This window comes from Pinus tabuliformis, chromosome 1_2 (genome assembly GCF_031772625.1).
Source record: "Pinus tabuliformis cultivar Carrire ecotype Pingquan chromosome 1_2, CPIR1, whole genome shotgun sequence".
Classification (NCBI taxonomy): Eukaryota; Viridiplantae; Streptophyta; class Pinopsida; order Pinales; family Pinaceae; genus Pinus; species Pinus tabuliformis.
In genome coordinates, this window is record NC_142298.1 from 472,348,397 (window position 1) to 472,365,253 (window position 16,857).

Sequence of the window (16,857 nt, forward strand, 5' to 3'; positions counted from 1 at the left end):
GGAATAAAAAACTCCACTTTTAAAATAGAAAATCAGACCTTTTTTGGTTTGAAATTATTAGACTTTTGGAGTAAGAAGTCACCCTTTCAAAAACCAATATTATCACTTTTAAAACCCAATTTTGAACTTTAGAAAATTTGTTATTGACACTTTCATAGCTGTAATTTGTATTTTTTTACTCTACATTCTACCTTAATAATCAAAAATTATGATATAAAGTTCCATAAACACTCACTATTGAACCAGTTTTAATCTAATAAGACTTAAACGAATTAATAGAACACTTTATCTAAATAAGATGAACATATGTTCATCCCAATAAAATAGTATAGTAATCCCCCCACCATGTGGTAGTCCATAATTTCATCACTTTGAAAAATTTTCTTCTTATCATCTTGCACCAAAATAGCTTGTTGAAATGGTGTTCATTGACACTAGAGTAGCAAGGGAGAAAATAATATTTAGCTGGGATTATGCATTTATGATGTATGTAAATCACTTGTGTAAATCATTTATGGTGAATGGATAGATGTAACACTAGTGCTTGATTCTGAATGAATTCCCCCTACAAAGGGTGGTTCAGTAGGTTTTATAAGATTTGGCTCTTTGCTGGTGAGGAACATGATAACTTTGGACATGGAAGGACGTAGTGTTGCAGAAGCCTGTGTGCAAAGAAGGGCTATGTGAACAACTTGTAGTACCCCCTCTTGGTAGTCTTCATGGATGTTAGGATCAATTATGTTTAAAATGGTACCCGATAGATAATGGTTCCAAACCTGCACCACACATATACTATATATTTAAATATTATCTCATCTTAAGAAATAGTGAAAACTATGTACTTAATGAAATCATTACCATTGTCAAGAGAGACGGTATGTCATTGGTATGCATAGGGGATTTATTCTTGATGCCACTAACAATCTCAAGAACTAACACTCCAAAGCCATATACATCAACCTTTTCTGTCAAATGACCATGAACAAGATATTCTGGAGCCATGTAACCTCTGTGAAAACAAAAACAGAAAAGTATTAGCCACATTTTTAACAATAATGATTTATTTAATTTTCAAAATTATTCTCACCTAGTACCAATAATTCTTGTGCTAAGATGACTTTGATCTTCTGCAAAGTATTTGACCAGCCCAAAATCTGCAATTTTAGGCTTGAAATTCTGGTCTAATAGAATATTGCTAGACTTTATGTCTCGATGTATTATGCGTATATCTGATTCTTGGTGGAGATATGCTAGCCCACTAGCAATTCCCAATATAATCTCAAACCTTCTCTGCCAATCTAGTACTTTTCTCATTTTTTCATCTGTTACAAAGTACAATTATATCTCAAATAAATTAAATATAACTCAAAAACATCAATGCTTGTAATTTCAAAATTAATAGTAGAGAAAATAAATTTATAGAGATAAGAAATATTACCAAATAAAAAGAGATCAAGGCTCTTGTTTGAAAGGTATTCATAAACCAAGAGTCTTTCTGGTCCATTCACACTACACCCAAGTAGTTTAACAAGGTTTTTATGTTGAACACGACTAATCAAATTCACTTCATTGAAGAACTCACTCATGCCTTGCTCCCTATTAATAAATATTCTCTTCACAGCAATCTCTATTCCATTTGGTAGAATTCCCTGTCAATAAGTCCTATCTATTTTAATCAATAATGATGTAAATTTATCAATGTATCTAAGAAATAAATAGTAAAAAATGAATGTGGGCATCACCTTATAAACTGAACCAAAGCCGCCTTCACCAATTTTGTTTTTCAAATTGAAATTTTGAGTAGCATTTCTTAGAATTTGAAATTTGTAATTTAATTTTGATTTCGATATAGCTGTTGAAAGTTCACTTGATTCCTCATAATGACCTGTAAAAAAAGATAAAAATAAAAAGTATTTTAGAAACATTGTATAGCTATGTTATCAAAGGCTGCAGGATTTTATATTTTCAAGGCCTATATGATCTTCTATAAATTTTATATATGTAGGATTTGAATTCTTTAGTAATTTATTACACTATTGGATGTTTGATTTTCTCATAAATGTAAAAAAAATTAATAGAATTTTTCAATGTTTTATGGCATAGCCCCCATATAATTGTGATATTGGTGGGATTTTGTCTTTCTCATTTTTATTGTTGACATAATTATCTAAAAATAGAGTGTTGACATCATTAACTAAACATAGAGTAACTAGTTGTTTAGTATTTTTTCAATTTTATAGAGACGGGAATATCAACAAATTGAAAATTGAAACAATATTTTTTTGTGAGATTAGGATTTTTTATGTTAATTTATTACAAGGGATATTTTAAACATCTTAACTATTATATATTCATAAATAATTAAAAAATAAGGGAGGTAATATTTTTTCTTGATTTGATTAGTTGTGATTGGTGTAATTAATGAAAAATTAGTTGTGGCTCTAATTTTTTATGGCTTGAAGCTCTAGAGGGTGTGTCTCTCCAAATCCTCCCCTAGCTCCTGACATTGTAGCTTTCAATGCACTAAATGTAGTAGGACCAAACATTTACTAAGATATATCTACCATATTTGTGAAGAAAATCGATGACATTCCAAATATTTTAGTTCACACAAACCAAACATGAGTTATGACCATGAAACTACCATATCAAGGTTTAGTAGGGTCTCTTATAGGGATCTAGCCCTCCCTAAGGTCTCTCAATCTCTAAATTGATAAAAATTGATGCCCTCTCATCAAGGAACACCTACTAGTTTATTTTTATGGCTGAGATCCTTTTACCTTTCTCTTTGAAGAAAAGGTGGATTGAGATCTCATTTTTTTGAAGTGGGCCATATTTCATGGGTGCGCAAAAAATCTATACAAATAGATGGAGTCCTAAATTTAACCTTGAGAATGATGCCCATTCTGCAGCCCTTGTGTGGGTTAAGTTTCCTAAGTTTCTGCTCCATCACTAGAATAAGGAGGCATATTGGAAAATTGGGAATGAATTGGTTTGATACATTGATTCTATTAAACCATGGGAATGGATGTTTGCATGGATATGTATTGAAGTGGACATAAATGAGAGTTTGTAGGAAGTATTTTGTCTCAATTTAGACATCTAGATTGTCCTTCAAGAAGTTGATTTTGATTAGTTTTCATTTCAATGCAAATTGTGCCATGAGTATGGGAATTTCATTAAGAATTGCCCAAAATCAAAGGAGCGGTAGAAATAGGATGAAGATAGTGAACAATGAAAACAACCAAAATATAAAAGAGTCCTAAATCATCAAAATATAGTAGCAAAAGTGCCAAACGTAAACATAGCAAACATGAAATCCCTCCTCAAAAAAGAAAAAAATATATGGATGAGGCTCATGCTTCCTCCTTAATCACAATAACGACTTAAAACCTCAAGAAAACATGTATGAAGTACTAGAGCGGGAGAAAGAAGAATGGGAAATTCATATCAATGTAAACAAGGAGATTCTTTGGGCCTTCTCTCTTAATAAAAACATAATAGGAGGAAATGAAGATATGCCCTAGCTTAGAAGATGTGATAACCAATGAATGGATTGAAGAAGAATAAAGCTTCCCTTCTATAAAAAATAAATTGTGGAGAATGATAATAGGACCTAAGACTAAGCAAGATGAATAAAAGACTAAGATGGAAGGAAAAACAAGATAGGCATGAGTAGGCAGACAAAGATAAATAAATGTGGATTCAACAAATAACAGGTGATGCACTTACAAAATGCCCAAGGAATACTTGGAAAGGAAGCAACCCAAACCCTACTAAAGGGGGTACAAGGAACACTATTTAATGGTGAAAAGAATATCTTCGATTTGTATGGGATTAGCTTAGAAAGAAAAATGTCAAAAGTAAAAAAACTTTTCAAAAAAAAAGCTACTAATCATCCTTCTCTAGGAGATGAAAATGGGGGAACAAGAAGTTCTCCAAAAATGTGGCAATAGGCGGTGTCATTGTTGGGTGAGGGATATTAGCTCTCATGGGGCCTTAGGATGATTGTGCATGGTATGGTCCACCTCTATTTTTTAACTTCTTCTAGAGCTTAGTTCTCTTCACTAGATAACTTTCTTCTTATTTCACATTCTAGGCCAAAAGGTATGTAATATAGCCAATATTTATATGAAAATAATTTATAAAGAAAATATTTCTTTTAGGTATTCTTTGCTCAATATTTGGGAATCATATTATAATCATTGTTGTGATTTTGGGGGACATTTTAATACAACTACCGATATTTGGGAAAAATTGGGGGGTTCCCTTTTTAAGGACCCTTTCCAACAAAATATGGAATATTTCATAGCTATTCAAAAATTGATAGACACCATACTAGTGAACAGCAAGTTCATTTGGAGCAATAAACATGTGGGCTCTGGGCACATTGTTATCACCTAGCCATTTCCACTAGGATGATCGAAATACACCATGTAGTATAGGTTTTACACAAACAAGCCCAATTTCACCTTAGGAAATAATTTAGAGAACACTTTTCCTATATTATTTATGTTTACCCACTTGAAAATAACCCATAAATTCATTTAATTAATTTCATGTTATTTTCATATTTACCCATTTTGTGAATATAATAAAAAATAATTTCACCCATCCATAGGAATAATAATTAAACAAACTATTATTTATTTATTATTCCTTAATAATTTAACTTCTCTCCCTTGAAATAATTATTAAATCATTACTTAGTAATTATTTCTAACCCATTTTGACAAGGAATAATTAAATAAACAATTATTTGTTTATTATTCCTTAATCTCTATACATTTATGCTATGAATCATTTCTAAATCAATATTTAATAATTATTTCCAACTCACCTAGACCATATCTCCTTAAAGTAATTAATAAATCATTTTATTTATTGATTTATCTAATCACTTATCTTAATTAACTTAATTAATCATTATTTTTGAGTTAGTTCACTAGATAAATATTATTGACCATTTCATTCATCTTTTCATCTCTTAAATATAATAAAATACTCCTAGCTATTAGAACTTGATTTGGTCTAATGTGTTGAAGTTAACAAAAGAGAGCCCACCAGAGTTGAGTTAGTGAGGAGTCCTCAACCAAGGCATAAGGAACATAGAATATGCCTGATATAAACTGACACCAAGGAGAATGATAGAAAATAAGGGGATTGGTGGACTTATGACTTCACTTGTCAGAGTATTATATGTAAGGCTGACCTAGCAGCGAATGACATGATTCTAGAGGGAATGGTCAATTACTCGGTCGGGGGCTTTTCAAAAACAGGTGAGGATAGCTGGAGGTCAAATTGGGGCAATACATGATGAATTTGACACACAGAGAGGATGACATATTGTAACAGGACTCAATGGGGTTTTAAACAAACTCCATGGGATATAAGCATGACTCATATCTGATGATTTGAATAATTTCACTCAATGATGTTGTGACAGGGATGAGCCCCAAGGGGGAATCAAAACATGTGTAAAATGTGGTTACTCATGATGAAACTACACACATAATTTTGCAGGTGCAAAGACAAAGTGGTGCCAAAGTACGAGCGACAAATATGAATATATTTGATTTCAGTAGGTGGCAAATTGAGACCTCATGGAAAAGATGGCTTTCAATTGAAGTGTCAAATTGCCAAAAATGAAAAGAAACCCATTATATAGCTTCATGAGAGCTTTCCAATCATATAGATGAATCGTTAAACTGAGTTATATTGAGTCTGTAATGGCCAAGGGAAAAAACTAGGGTTTTCCTATAAAATGGCTTCTTGCCCCCAATTCAAATTCATTTGTGCATTGCATTGGTGGTCAATTTGGAGAGGAGGATAGAGCCCTAAAACTTTACAAGCTCATAGTGGAAAAACCAATCGATGGATTTGGATCTTGCGACTTTTAGGTGGGTGGCCTAACTTGTCTAAAATGGCCTTAATACTTCATGGAACGATGCTTCATGGTGAAGCATTAAGGAAATTAGAGTGAGGGAATCCACTATTAGAGGGTGTCTAGAGCCATCCCCACCTACCAAGTCAAACATGGGGACCGAGTGGTAAGTGTGGCATCACATAGAGTATAATGGTTCAATATATGGTATCAATCATGTACACTGTGTGATGTGTATATGGCTTCCTGGAGAGTTTGATAAGACAAGTTATCCAAGGAATGAAAGGATAATTTACCATATCTAGATCTTTGGGGTATAGGCCAAGACTGATGTTAAATAAGTGACTAGGTGGCCAAGGGGTCCATCATGCCCCCAAGCACGAGATACTACCCCCAGGGTATGATTATGGAGGGGACCGATCAGGTATGAAAGGTGGGGATGATGTCCCCTGCTAGATGCCTATGCAACATGTTATGGACATGCCGAATGTATTTAGAATAATGGATTCTAGACACTTATTGATTCACCCATATTAGTATTTCCAACATCCTTGCACAATAATGAGGCTTAGGGTCCAATGTCATTATCGGGTGGAAGAAATGTCATTGGCTGCAAATGGGTGTTTAAGAAGAAGATGAGTGCATAAGGCAAACTGGAGAAATGCAAAGCTTGGTTAGTAGCAAAAGGTTACTCAAAAGTAGAGGGAATTCACTTTGGTGAGATCTTTTCTCTTATTAAAAATTTAACTTCTATTAGATTTCTTTTATCTGCTACTGTTACTTTTGATATTGAGGTAGAATAGTTGGATGTGAAGATAAAATTCCTACATGGGGATCTAGAAGAAATCTACATGAAACATATAAAAGGATTTGTGGTGAAGGGAAAGAAAGAGATCGAATGTAGGCTAAAAAGTACTTATATGGGTTAAAACAATCACCAAGGACATAGTATCAAAATGTGTTACTTATATATTGGGACTTAGCTTCACAAGGCACAAGACATATCATTGTGTGTATTTAAAATTAGTTGATGATCATCATACTTATTTGGTCCTATATTTGGATGATATGTTGCTTATTAGAAATAACAGAGAAATCATCAAGGAGTTGAAAAATTAATCATCCTCTTAATTTGATATGAAGGATATTGGTGCTACAAATTTCATTTTGGACGTGGAAATTAAAAGAGGTCAAGAAAACATGAAACTCTAGTTAAATCAAAGGAAATACATTGAGACAATATTGCAGAGGTTTGATATATAGGAATATAAACTAGTAAAGGTCCCTATTTTATAGATGTAAAGTTATATGCAAAACAATGTCCCAAGATGTAAGAAGAGGAAGAGGACATGTCCCATGTTTCATATGCCAATGTGGTTGAAAGTTTGACATATGAAATGGTTTGTACTAGACTAAACATTGAACATGCAGTGGGAGTATTAAGCAGGTATATGTTAAAACCAAGGAAGCAACATTAGACAATACTTAAGATGGTTTTCAGGTATTTACATGGAACTACTAGCTATAGATTCTGATTTCGACGAAGACTAAGATTGGACAGAGTGTTGGACATACATGCCTTTGTTAATGTAGATTGAGATGGAAATTTGGATTGTGGAAGATACACAAGTGCGTATGTGTTTAATATATTTAGAGGAGTGATTATTTGGATGAGAAAGAGACAACCTGTAGCAACATTCTCAAGTACTAAGGTTGAATACATGGAAGCCACTCATGCAAGAAATGAAGAAATATGGTTTTAGAGATTGTGTTCAATTATTGGGTTAGCATAGGGATCTATAAGGATATATTGTGATAGTAAAAGTGCAATATCCCTAGGAAGGAACCTACCATATCATTCTCAGAAAAAACATATTGATGTTCAATATCACTTTGCGATAGATAATTGAAAAAAACAGGGTGTTGTTCGTGAAGGTAGACACTTCTAACAATGTTGTGGATTTATTAACAAAATCAATGAGCATTGAGAAGTTTTAATGGTGTAGAGAAATGATGAGTGATCTTGTACTCCTGCAACCCCTTGTGTGCAAAGAAAAGAACAAGTGAAATAATTTTTGAGGTGTGTTATATTCTTTGCACAACTACCCCTAGGCATTGTACATTATGTCAGGTGTAGTGGGGGGATCACAAAGGAGGCAAACCCACCCCACCCCACCCCCCCCCCCCACCCATTTGTGGGGAGTGTAGAGGAGGTAAAGCTAAAAGAAATATATATAAAAAAGTGGTATTTTGCATTTTTTTTTTCGGCACACTATTTTCACTTTTAGCAATTTTGTAGCACATGGTGGTTTATCCCATAGTTTTGTAGTTTCAATTAATAAACAACAACAACAATTGCATTCTAATTCAAGGTAAATAAATTGAATATATATATATGGTAATGTAATACTATAAAGATAATTTATATTGAAAAATATTTCTAGTGTTCCTAGTTTGGGTTCTCAGGGAAAAATATCCATGTTAATAAGTGTTTTTTCCATTGTATATTTTCTATTTTATTAAGAATCTTTTTGTAGCAATTATTTGTACAAGGTAAAAGCTACATCTTTGAGATGGAGATGGCATATAGACGCAATATCTCAATCCTATTTATACTTGAGAGAAATCATCATAATATGATCAAAGGGAGATAAGTGGCATTAGTAAAAAAAATAAGCATTATTACAAAGAAATGATTGAGAAGAAAATATAAGTTAGGAAATATTATAATTATTAGATTGTTGAAGATGATGTGTTGCAATGGAAAGACAATATTTATGTGCCCAACCAAACGGACTCTAAGGAGGTTAGCATTCCATGAGGTAGTGTCATATTTTGAATTCACAATGTATTAAAGGACATATCAAAGTATAAAGAAGATGTAGTAATGACTAGGATTAAATTCAGATACAGCCACATTTGTAGCTTGATTCTTAGAATGTCAATAGATAAAAGTGGAACATCAACATCGCACTAGAAATTTGAATGCCTTGGGCATGCCATCATAGAAATGAGGAGAAATATCTATGGATTTCATAAAAGGATTACCCAACACCTATAATGGTAATGACTCCATACTATTAATGGTTGATTGATTAACAAAGATATTCCATTTCATTCTAGTAATGATGATCGATTGGGCAGGTGACATAGATTGCATCTTCATCAAAGAATTAGTGAGGCTACATGGTGTGGTTGATTGTGATTCAAAGTTCACCTCTGGATTTTGATAGAGCCTATTTCATGATTTCCATACTAAGTTAGTTTCAACACAACCTACTATCCAAATATGGGACTCAAGAGGACATACAAAAATAGTCAATTAAACTTTGGAAGACATGCTTAGAATGTATGTAATGAATCAACTTGGAAGTCAGGAAGATTGTATACCTATGATAGAGTTTTATTACAATAATAAGTATCAACGCTCTATCAAGAAGAGTCCATTTTAATTCCTACATGGATGAAAGTACAACTCTCCTATGAGTTAGGATAATTTGGAAGTGTAGTTATTGTTGAATAGGATACTCTAGAGGGAATGAAAAGAATAGTAAAGCAAGTTCAATAGAATCTAAAGAGTACCTATGGTCAACAAAAGAATTATACATGCAAGAGAAGGATAGAGAAAACAAGGTGGTGGAAAAGGTGTTCCTTATCGTTAAGCATAATAGAATTGCATTACATTTAAGAAAATGGAGGAAATTCACACGTACATATTACGAAATTTGTTGAAATCATATCACAAAAGGGTGTTGTAGGTTAGAAATTAACTTTAACATCACAAGTGTGATTTCATAATGTATTTTATGTACATTTACTTAAGAAAGATGTGTATGGCCCTAGTCATGTGTTGGACATTGATTCTACAAAGATGAAGGAATCCATAGAGTTTCTCATTGAGCCACTAATAATTATCGATAGTGAGAAATAACATTTACAAAACTAAATAATAAATTGGGTTAAGATCCATTGGTAACAATACTTAGGATATGATGACAATAGGATTTAGACTCATAAATAAAGAAACTTTACCCTCATATATTTGATCATGGCATGGCACTAGATCATAGCCCTTACTAGTGGGGTAGGATTGTGAAAACCATGATGCTATATTTTGTTCTATGTTGTTTTAGATTTAATATACTCTTATAATTAATTCTTGGACCTAGACATTTATGTGGCTTATGGATGTTGAAATTAACTCTTAACACCTATTCATATTGATTGCTGATGATAGTGTGGCTTGAAAATATGTCCTTATTTCATGTCATATATGATGTTTTAATATTATATGTTTACCTAGAAAACGTTGGCCCATAACTTTAGCGGTTGTGTCTTTAGGGAGCCCTTGGGATACCACAATGTTGCTTGAATATTTTTTTTATTCTTTGACTCATCAATGATATGGGTTACCCAGATGTTATGATTTGTTTATGATGACGTTGTTGTATATGTGTATACATGGATGTGTTGGATTTACTAATTTTATGCAAGTGAAACAATGAAGAGGAAATGCACCTAGAGAAAGGGATCATGTCACAATTAGGATGTCTATGCACCTAGTGCCTTGTAATATTTTCCTTTTGGCCCAAATTGCAAGACACTACTACAATTGTGGTTACAATCACTAGTTGATGGTGGTAGTAAGATCCTTGTTTGAGTGGGGTTCCACTAATATCATGGTTGCGGTCACCAACTAAAGGCAGTAGTAAATATCCTTGCATTCCATAATCCCACTAGACTTAAAGCCACTAAATGTTCAAGATATTATCCAAAACACCTAGGTTGAATTGTTGTGATATTATTCAATTTATTCTTGAGTATAGTGGGTGGGGTTCATGAGATTTACCATGGCTTTGTGATTTCCTTGCCTCATTGAGCTTGAACCCTTCTCAAGGAAAACACGTGTGAAGCTAGTTGCATTAATTGGTTCGAAAATCAACCGTTAGGTGTGAATTCAACACTAATTGATTGAAGGTTGGCTCAAGGGATCACGAGCAATGGTAGCTCAATATTTGGATTATAGCTAGCTAAAAGATACATGTATTGTATATTTCAGAATCAATGTGTTTTTAGGTCTATTGTTATTTTAACTTAGTTATGTGTTTTAATTTTTATGAATTATGGCTTGATTCTTATACACTATTCTTTTTATACCCATAGTCGTGAATGATTAATGTTGAATTAGAGTTTCAAGTAGAATTTCTAGTATTAAAGGGGAAAAATTAGTGATACCCATTACATTGTACAAAATTCAACACACATACTCCATATTTAATCCTTCTTTAGCACCAACACCATAAGGGTCCACATGGAACATGCTAGCTTCAATTAGCACGGTCACTTAGTAAAAAATGTTTGAAAAACATTCATTCATGAAGTTATAAAAAATAAAAATAAAAGATAAAAAATCAGAAATAAAAGCTTTGTTTTTTTAATTTTCCACAAACTCCCCTTATTTCTCTCATTCCTTAACCATATGGAACTTTTGCCATTTCTCATGGAAAATTGTGTCAATAATTAAAGTGTGTGTATTCTCCAATATAAGATCAAAGTCTCTTAATTCCATTTTTCCAAAAAAAAAAAATTGAAACTACACCATTCATGAATATCTATATATATGGGATGTCATCACCCTTGAAGTTTGAAATATATATATATATATATATATATATATATATATTCTCACTCTCCACCACAGAGTTTTGGTATAAACCGAGGTTAGGGAAAGTTGGAGTCTTGTAGTAATTATATCTCGTGCTCAATTAGTGTATTTGGAGGAAATCACTTGATTTTGTAAAAATTAATTCATAGCATCTCAAAAATTTATGTAAATCCTACTTTTGTTATGTTATTATCTTTGACATGTTATTTCTCTATGGAAATATCCTTTTGGGGGTTTACTATCAGCATCACAGATATTTTTTTTTTCATTAATTAGCCCCTTGGATTAATCAATAAAATAAAAGAGTTACTCTTCTTGCAATTGGAGATGTTAGTTAGGTAAGTTTTATGTTCCTTAAGTAACATTCATGTGATGTCACTTCTTATGAAAATAATGTCTATATCCCATAAATATAAGGTACCACTGAAAACCACACAACATCCAAATGAATAATGGCATTGTCCAACTCATCAATGAATTGACTTGAAATATAAAAATTGAATTGTGCTAACAAGTGATTTAAAGCTCAATATCCTTCCATAACCATCACAATGGATATGGTTTGAGATGTATCATCGAAATAAATCTCCATTATTGGACCAAGGATTCATAAATCACATTCATTTAGGTGCATGAATAAAAATTATTATCATAACGTTCTTCATGATTTGCATCTTCACATGGAACTACTTCTCCCTCGTAATATTTTTCTTTTCACAATATATGTAGAGGAAATGAATTTATCTTAGACACTATTGCTAAATTTTGGTTGTATGAACATTGATACTCTATCATCAACATCAAATGGCCTAGCAATCTCGTTCTCTATCATCAACATCAAATGGCCTAGCAATCTCCTTCCCTTCCATTTTTGTAGAATGAAATTCTAGGAAACTTTATGAAAATATTTTTCTTAGAGATGACTTTTGGTGCAATTCCTAGTAGTTCTTCTTAACATGACCATTATTTTAATAATTTACATTTTAGTTCTTTTAGTTATGTTGCATTGAAATTTCAACCCTAACTTGTTATTTCTTCCCCTTCTATTGTTAGGTCTTATTTCCATCTAATTTTCTTGTGTTGGATGCATCCACTTGCTACTTACCATGATTAGGCTATATATACATAGTCTCCTTATAAGCCTCATAAAAACCCTTAACCTTGAAAATGACAACTTCCTTGTGGTTATGGTCGAATACACTTAATTTTTAACTCAGTTGTAAATCATGAACTTCTTGTCCTTGTCACTATCTCGAGTAATGCCACTTGAACTCATCATCTAATTCATAACCCACGGGATAGAGTTTACCTTTAATAAGAGTCTTGAACACTTCATATCAACTATCTAATTCTACTTGCTAAAATTCCTTTCTTGATAGATATTTCCCACCATGTAAGAAGTGCATATCCTTCCATATTTAATTGAGAGAAACATTTTTTATGTGTAGCATTCAACCCATAATAGATGAAATAAGCTTCTAGTCACCTTAGGAAATTACTCAATCTTTCAAGGTCATTTTTTCCATCTTGAATTTTGGTGTTAGCATTAGCATAGATTCTTAATGGATTTTTGGAGGTCTAGTAGTCATATTGTCCTCAAAATATATTAATGTGATCCATATTTAGGATTCCCTAGCCTATTCTTACTGCTCTACATTAGGTATTTTGAATTTGTGCCTCTACCTTTACCTACTATTCCATGAACCATTTCCCACAACATCTCTACAACACTTTTTATTGTCGCTCCTAGAGACAACTCCGGGGTTGAGGAGAAGGGTCAGTGCCTAGGACCTCTTAGAGTCTCGCGAAGATGAATCATTGTTGCTCAAGATTTAAATGTAAAATGATTAAAATAGGGTTCAATAATCCTACTCAAAGCCCAACCACATTACATACATTGACGATATTTCATTCCAAAGAATTAAAGTTAAACCATGGTTGCCTATACACAGATAGTGAAGTCTGTTTAGGTATTGTAGTATAGGTGAGGGAAGAGAAAAAAGAAAGAAATATGGTGCAGAGGACTAAATATAGAATCATGGAACTATTTCAGCAGAATTATGTATAGACAAAGGAAATGAAATCAAAAACCATGGAGTGCATTTTAAGTCTTTCAATCTCACATCTACAAGTACCATTTTCCATAGCATGACATAGATAAATTTGACATACAAGATTGAGTTCCAATAGCTACAATTACACGATTTCTAAGAGGAAAGAAACACATATGAAAATGATAAAGAAAGACAAGAACATATGCTCCACATATCAGTTCTTGGAATCAACAAAATCTTCTTCATTAATCTTCCAAAATAGCATACATATCATAAAGCCTCAGAACTTGCAAAACTTGTAGAATATTACAACCTCCATAATAGAAAATTAAACCCCTACAAATGAGTTCCTCTTCCCTTTTATAGGGAGAGTCCTAAAAAAAGTAGTTACAAAAATACCTTGAAGTGTGACGCCTGTCTAAACTAATCAGCTATCCAAGTGTGCCAATGGCCTAGTTGTCCTAAGTATTACATAACAAACTTGATTCTTTCTTGAAAATCAAATATTTGCAAAATTTCCCAAAATGAAAAAGATATGTCATGATTCCAAATCAAAAACGATCTTCACTACGGGCTCGCTTGATCCTTCGAAGTGGACCCATGCTCCACTACTTGTACTCGCGGTGGGTTAACCAGTTGGTCACATCTTTTCCATGAAACTGGATCTGGTAGGGGAGTGTGCATAAGGGTATTATATACCATACTTAAATTTGTCAGATCAATGTAATTTGGTCTAGCCATGAACAAGGTCTTCATAAGCCACAACAACTAGAAGTCTCTCTGCAGATAGTTCACTATGGTCTTGCCCTTGAGGGTGGCAGTCTTCTCATGTGATGAGTCCACCTTGCTCTTAGCCTCAACTAACAATTTCTCATACTGCTCCCATGGTAGTAGATGTTCTTGGAAATCCCAACAACTAGGTAAACCCGCTCTAGTCCTCTAGTCAAAATTAGAGTTAAATGTTGCAACTAACTCTTCCAACTCAGTCACATGCATTTCGGCCCTATCCCTCGCTTTATTATTTTGGATAATTTTGGAAACTTCTATGATTACACCTATCCTATCAACAATATCTATTCCCCTCAATTCATTAGGTGATTTCTCATTAAGGAGTCTGATAAAATTCTCAACAGTGTTGGCATTCCTTGCATTCTCCTCTTTGGCTGACAAGATAGAGAATTTAGTGGTTTTCACTGTAGATTTCTGTTCTACAACTAATTTTAGGTGTTCCCATATTTTCTTTATTCCAGAGATTATATCATCCCATATTACCTACCTAGCTTTGACGAGGGCCATATTGCTCTTCAACTTATTCTTCATTGCTTTAATCTCATCTTGTGCCACCTGATACTTATTATTAATTTGATCCACACTTGCCTAGGTCGACTTGAGTTGTTTCTCATTATTTTCCAGTGTGTACTTGGTGTTGTCCATGTCAATCTATATCTTTTTAATCTCGCGCTTTAACAGTTGTGGCTCTATAAGGGCCTTGGTTAACTACCCATTGGGGTCCTGTGGGTTATCCGGCATAAACACAATGAATTTATAGGAATCAATATCGTATTGCAACTCAACTACCTTCAGATTGAGTGATACCACCTCATTATTCCTCTCAATCAACTCCTTGGCCAAGATTTCGTTCTCATTTTCAACCTATGCCAATTCCTTGGTTTGTACATGCCCTGCAACAGGCATTTTAAGTTGTTGCCTTAGTGACTGTATTTCTGATTGTGAACCTTTGATAATAGCATCTATGGAATTCTTATCACTTGGATCCACCACCAACTTGATAATACATTCTTTTTAACCTTCATTTTGGATATGGAGGGCTCTTGCATTGGCCTTCTCCTGCTTTACCTTAGTAGTTACTTTCTCCAACAAATTCTCGGCCTTGTTGATGGTCAAGGCTCGCTCGCTTAACTCACTATATATCATCTGCCCTGCATGCCTATGTAAATTGATTGTATCCTATAAGGAGACACTAGTCATGTCTAGAGATAAGTCCATTATTCTGAACTGTGGCCGAGAGGGGAGGGACTGCACTGAAGGGTGATACAGAGAAAAATTCATATGATTTCTTTCTAGGTCCATGGCAGCCAAGGACCTGGTATGATATGGAACCGAATGAGAGGCCATCTGTGATGAAATTTCCTCCCATAATTTCTTGTTCCTCTCCTTTGTTAGATCCCCTTCCTCCCATTTAGGTCTGGCGATTATTGTGCTTCCAATTGAAACCAAAATTGATACCTCAGTTGAGCTGGAGGTGATAGCTTGATGGGGATCCTCTAGTTGCACCTGGAAGCTTGGTTAGTTTAGGCTCTTCTTTGTCAATCTTACCTCAATCTCCTCCTTTGTGTGCTCCTAAAGCTTCACTTTCTTGGTCAAGGATGCATCCTCCATCTCAGTGTCGCCTGCCTCATCAATACTCCTTTTCTGAGGTTGTTCCTTTATGCTTAGTGTCTCGATCTCCATCTCTGTATTAATGGGCCATGAATCAAGATTAGCATTCCATTATAACTCTGGTTTGGATTCATGTTCATAGGCCGATGCATTAATCTCTTTCTTCCAGCTATAAATAATACCATGAGGATCATAACGCCACACCTCTCCAATTCCAAAGTTCAACTCCTTCAACATAAGTTCCACCTATTAGAAAGTTTGTCTAGAGTTCATAACAAAGGGGCCTACAGTCATGGGAAGCTTAAACATATATCCATTTTTGGTAGGGACAAAATGGATTTGATCTATGTTTAGGCTCTGCCTAATAAACTCCAAGGCAAAAATTCTCATGGGCATAAACTACAAGAAACCAGTAAGGAGGAAATTCAAACGTGTATACTTTGATTTCAGTGTAGTCTTCAAACAAATACCACTCACACAACCTAGCATCTTTGTTGAGCTGATGAATGCTCCTATGTTGGGGTAATATTCAAGGAGGGGAGACTTTGTTGATAATTTTATAAGCAATGACCATTAATGTAGAGAGAAAGTGTGAAAACCCTTCATTGTTGGGTTTTTTCAGAGAACTATCCCAGACAACCATAGACTTCCTTTTATTATGGGTGTCTACAATGTTGAGGCCTAGGTACACAAATTATTCAACATGAGTGTAAAAGAACAATTAAATAAATATGGAGTAATGACTTAAGGAGGAATCCAAATAGTATCGCTCGCACTGAACTTGATGTCTTCAGCCATGAAAGAGGGAATGTCAAGGACAATGTCTGGCATCATAATCTTATGTAAAAGCCCTA

At 33.8% G+C, this 16,857-nt stretch overlaps 1 protein-coding gene across 2 annotated transcripts in view; it reads right to left on the reverse strand.

Moving 5' to 3' along the window:
• Positions 1 to 264: 264 nt before the first annotated feature.
• LOC149206398 (cysteine-rich receptor-like protein kinase 2) overlaps positions 265 to 16,857 on the reverse strand; it is a 30,048-nt gene continuing 13,455 nt past the window's right edge. The window contains exons 3-7 of one of the 2 annotated variants that reach the window (XM_089393708.1): positions 1,743 to 1,885; positions 1,439 to 1,649; positions 1,088 to 1,322; positions 859 to 1,009; positions 273 to 776 (exon numbers count right to left, since the gene is read on the reverse strand). In XM_089393708.1, coding sequence (XP_089249834.1) covers positions 513 to 776; positions 859 to 1,009; positions 1,088 to 1,322; positions 1,439 to 1,649; positions 1,743 to 1,885 — 1,004 coding nt within the window. In that variant the 3' untranslated portion in view covers positions 273 to 512. Of the gene's footprint in view, positions 777 to 858; positions 1,010 to 1,087; positions 1,323 to 1,438; positions 1,650 to 1,742; positions 1,886 to 16,857 lie in introns of both variants that reach the window. The other variant, XM_089393709.1, reaches the window with a different exon arrangement.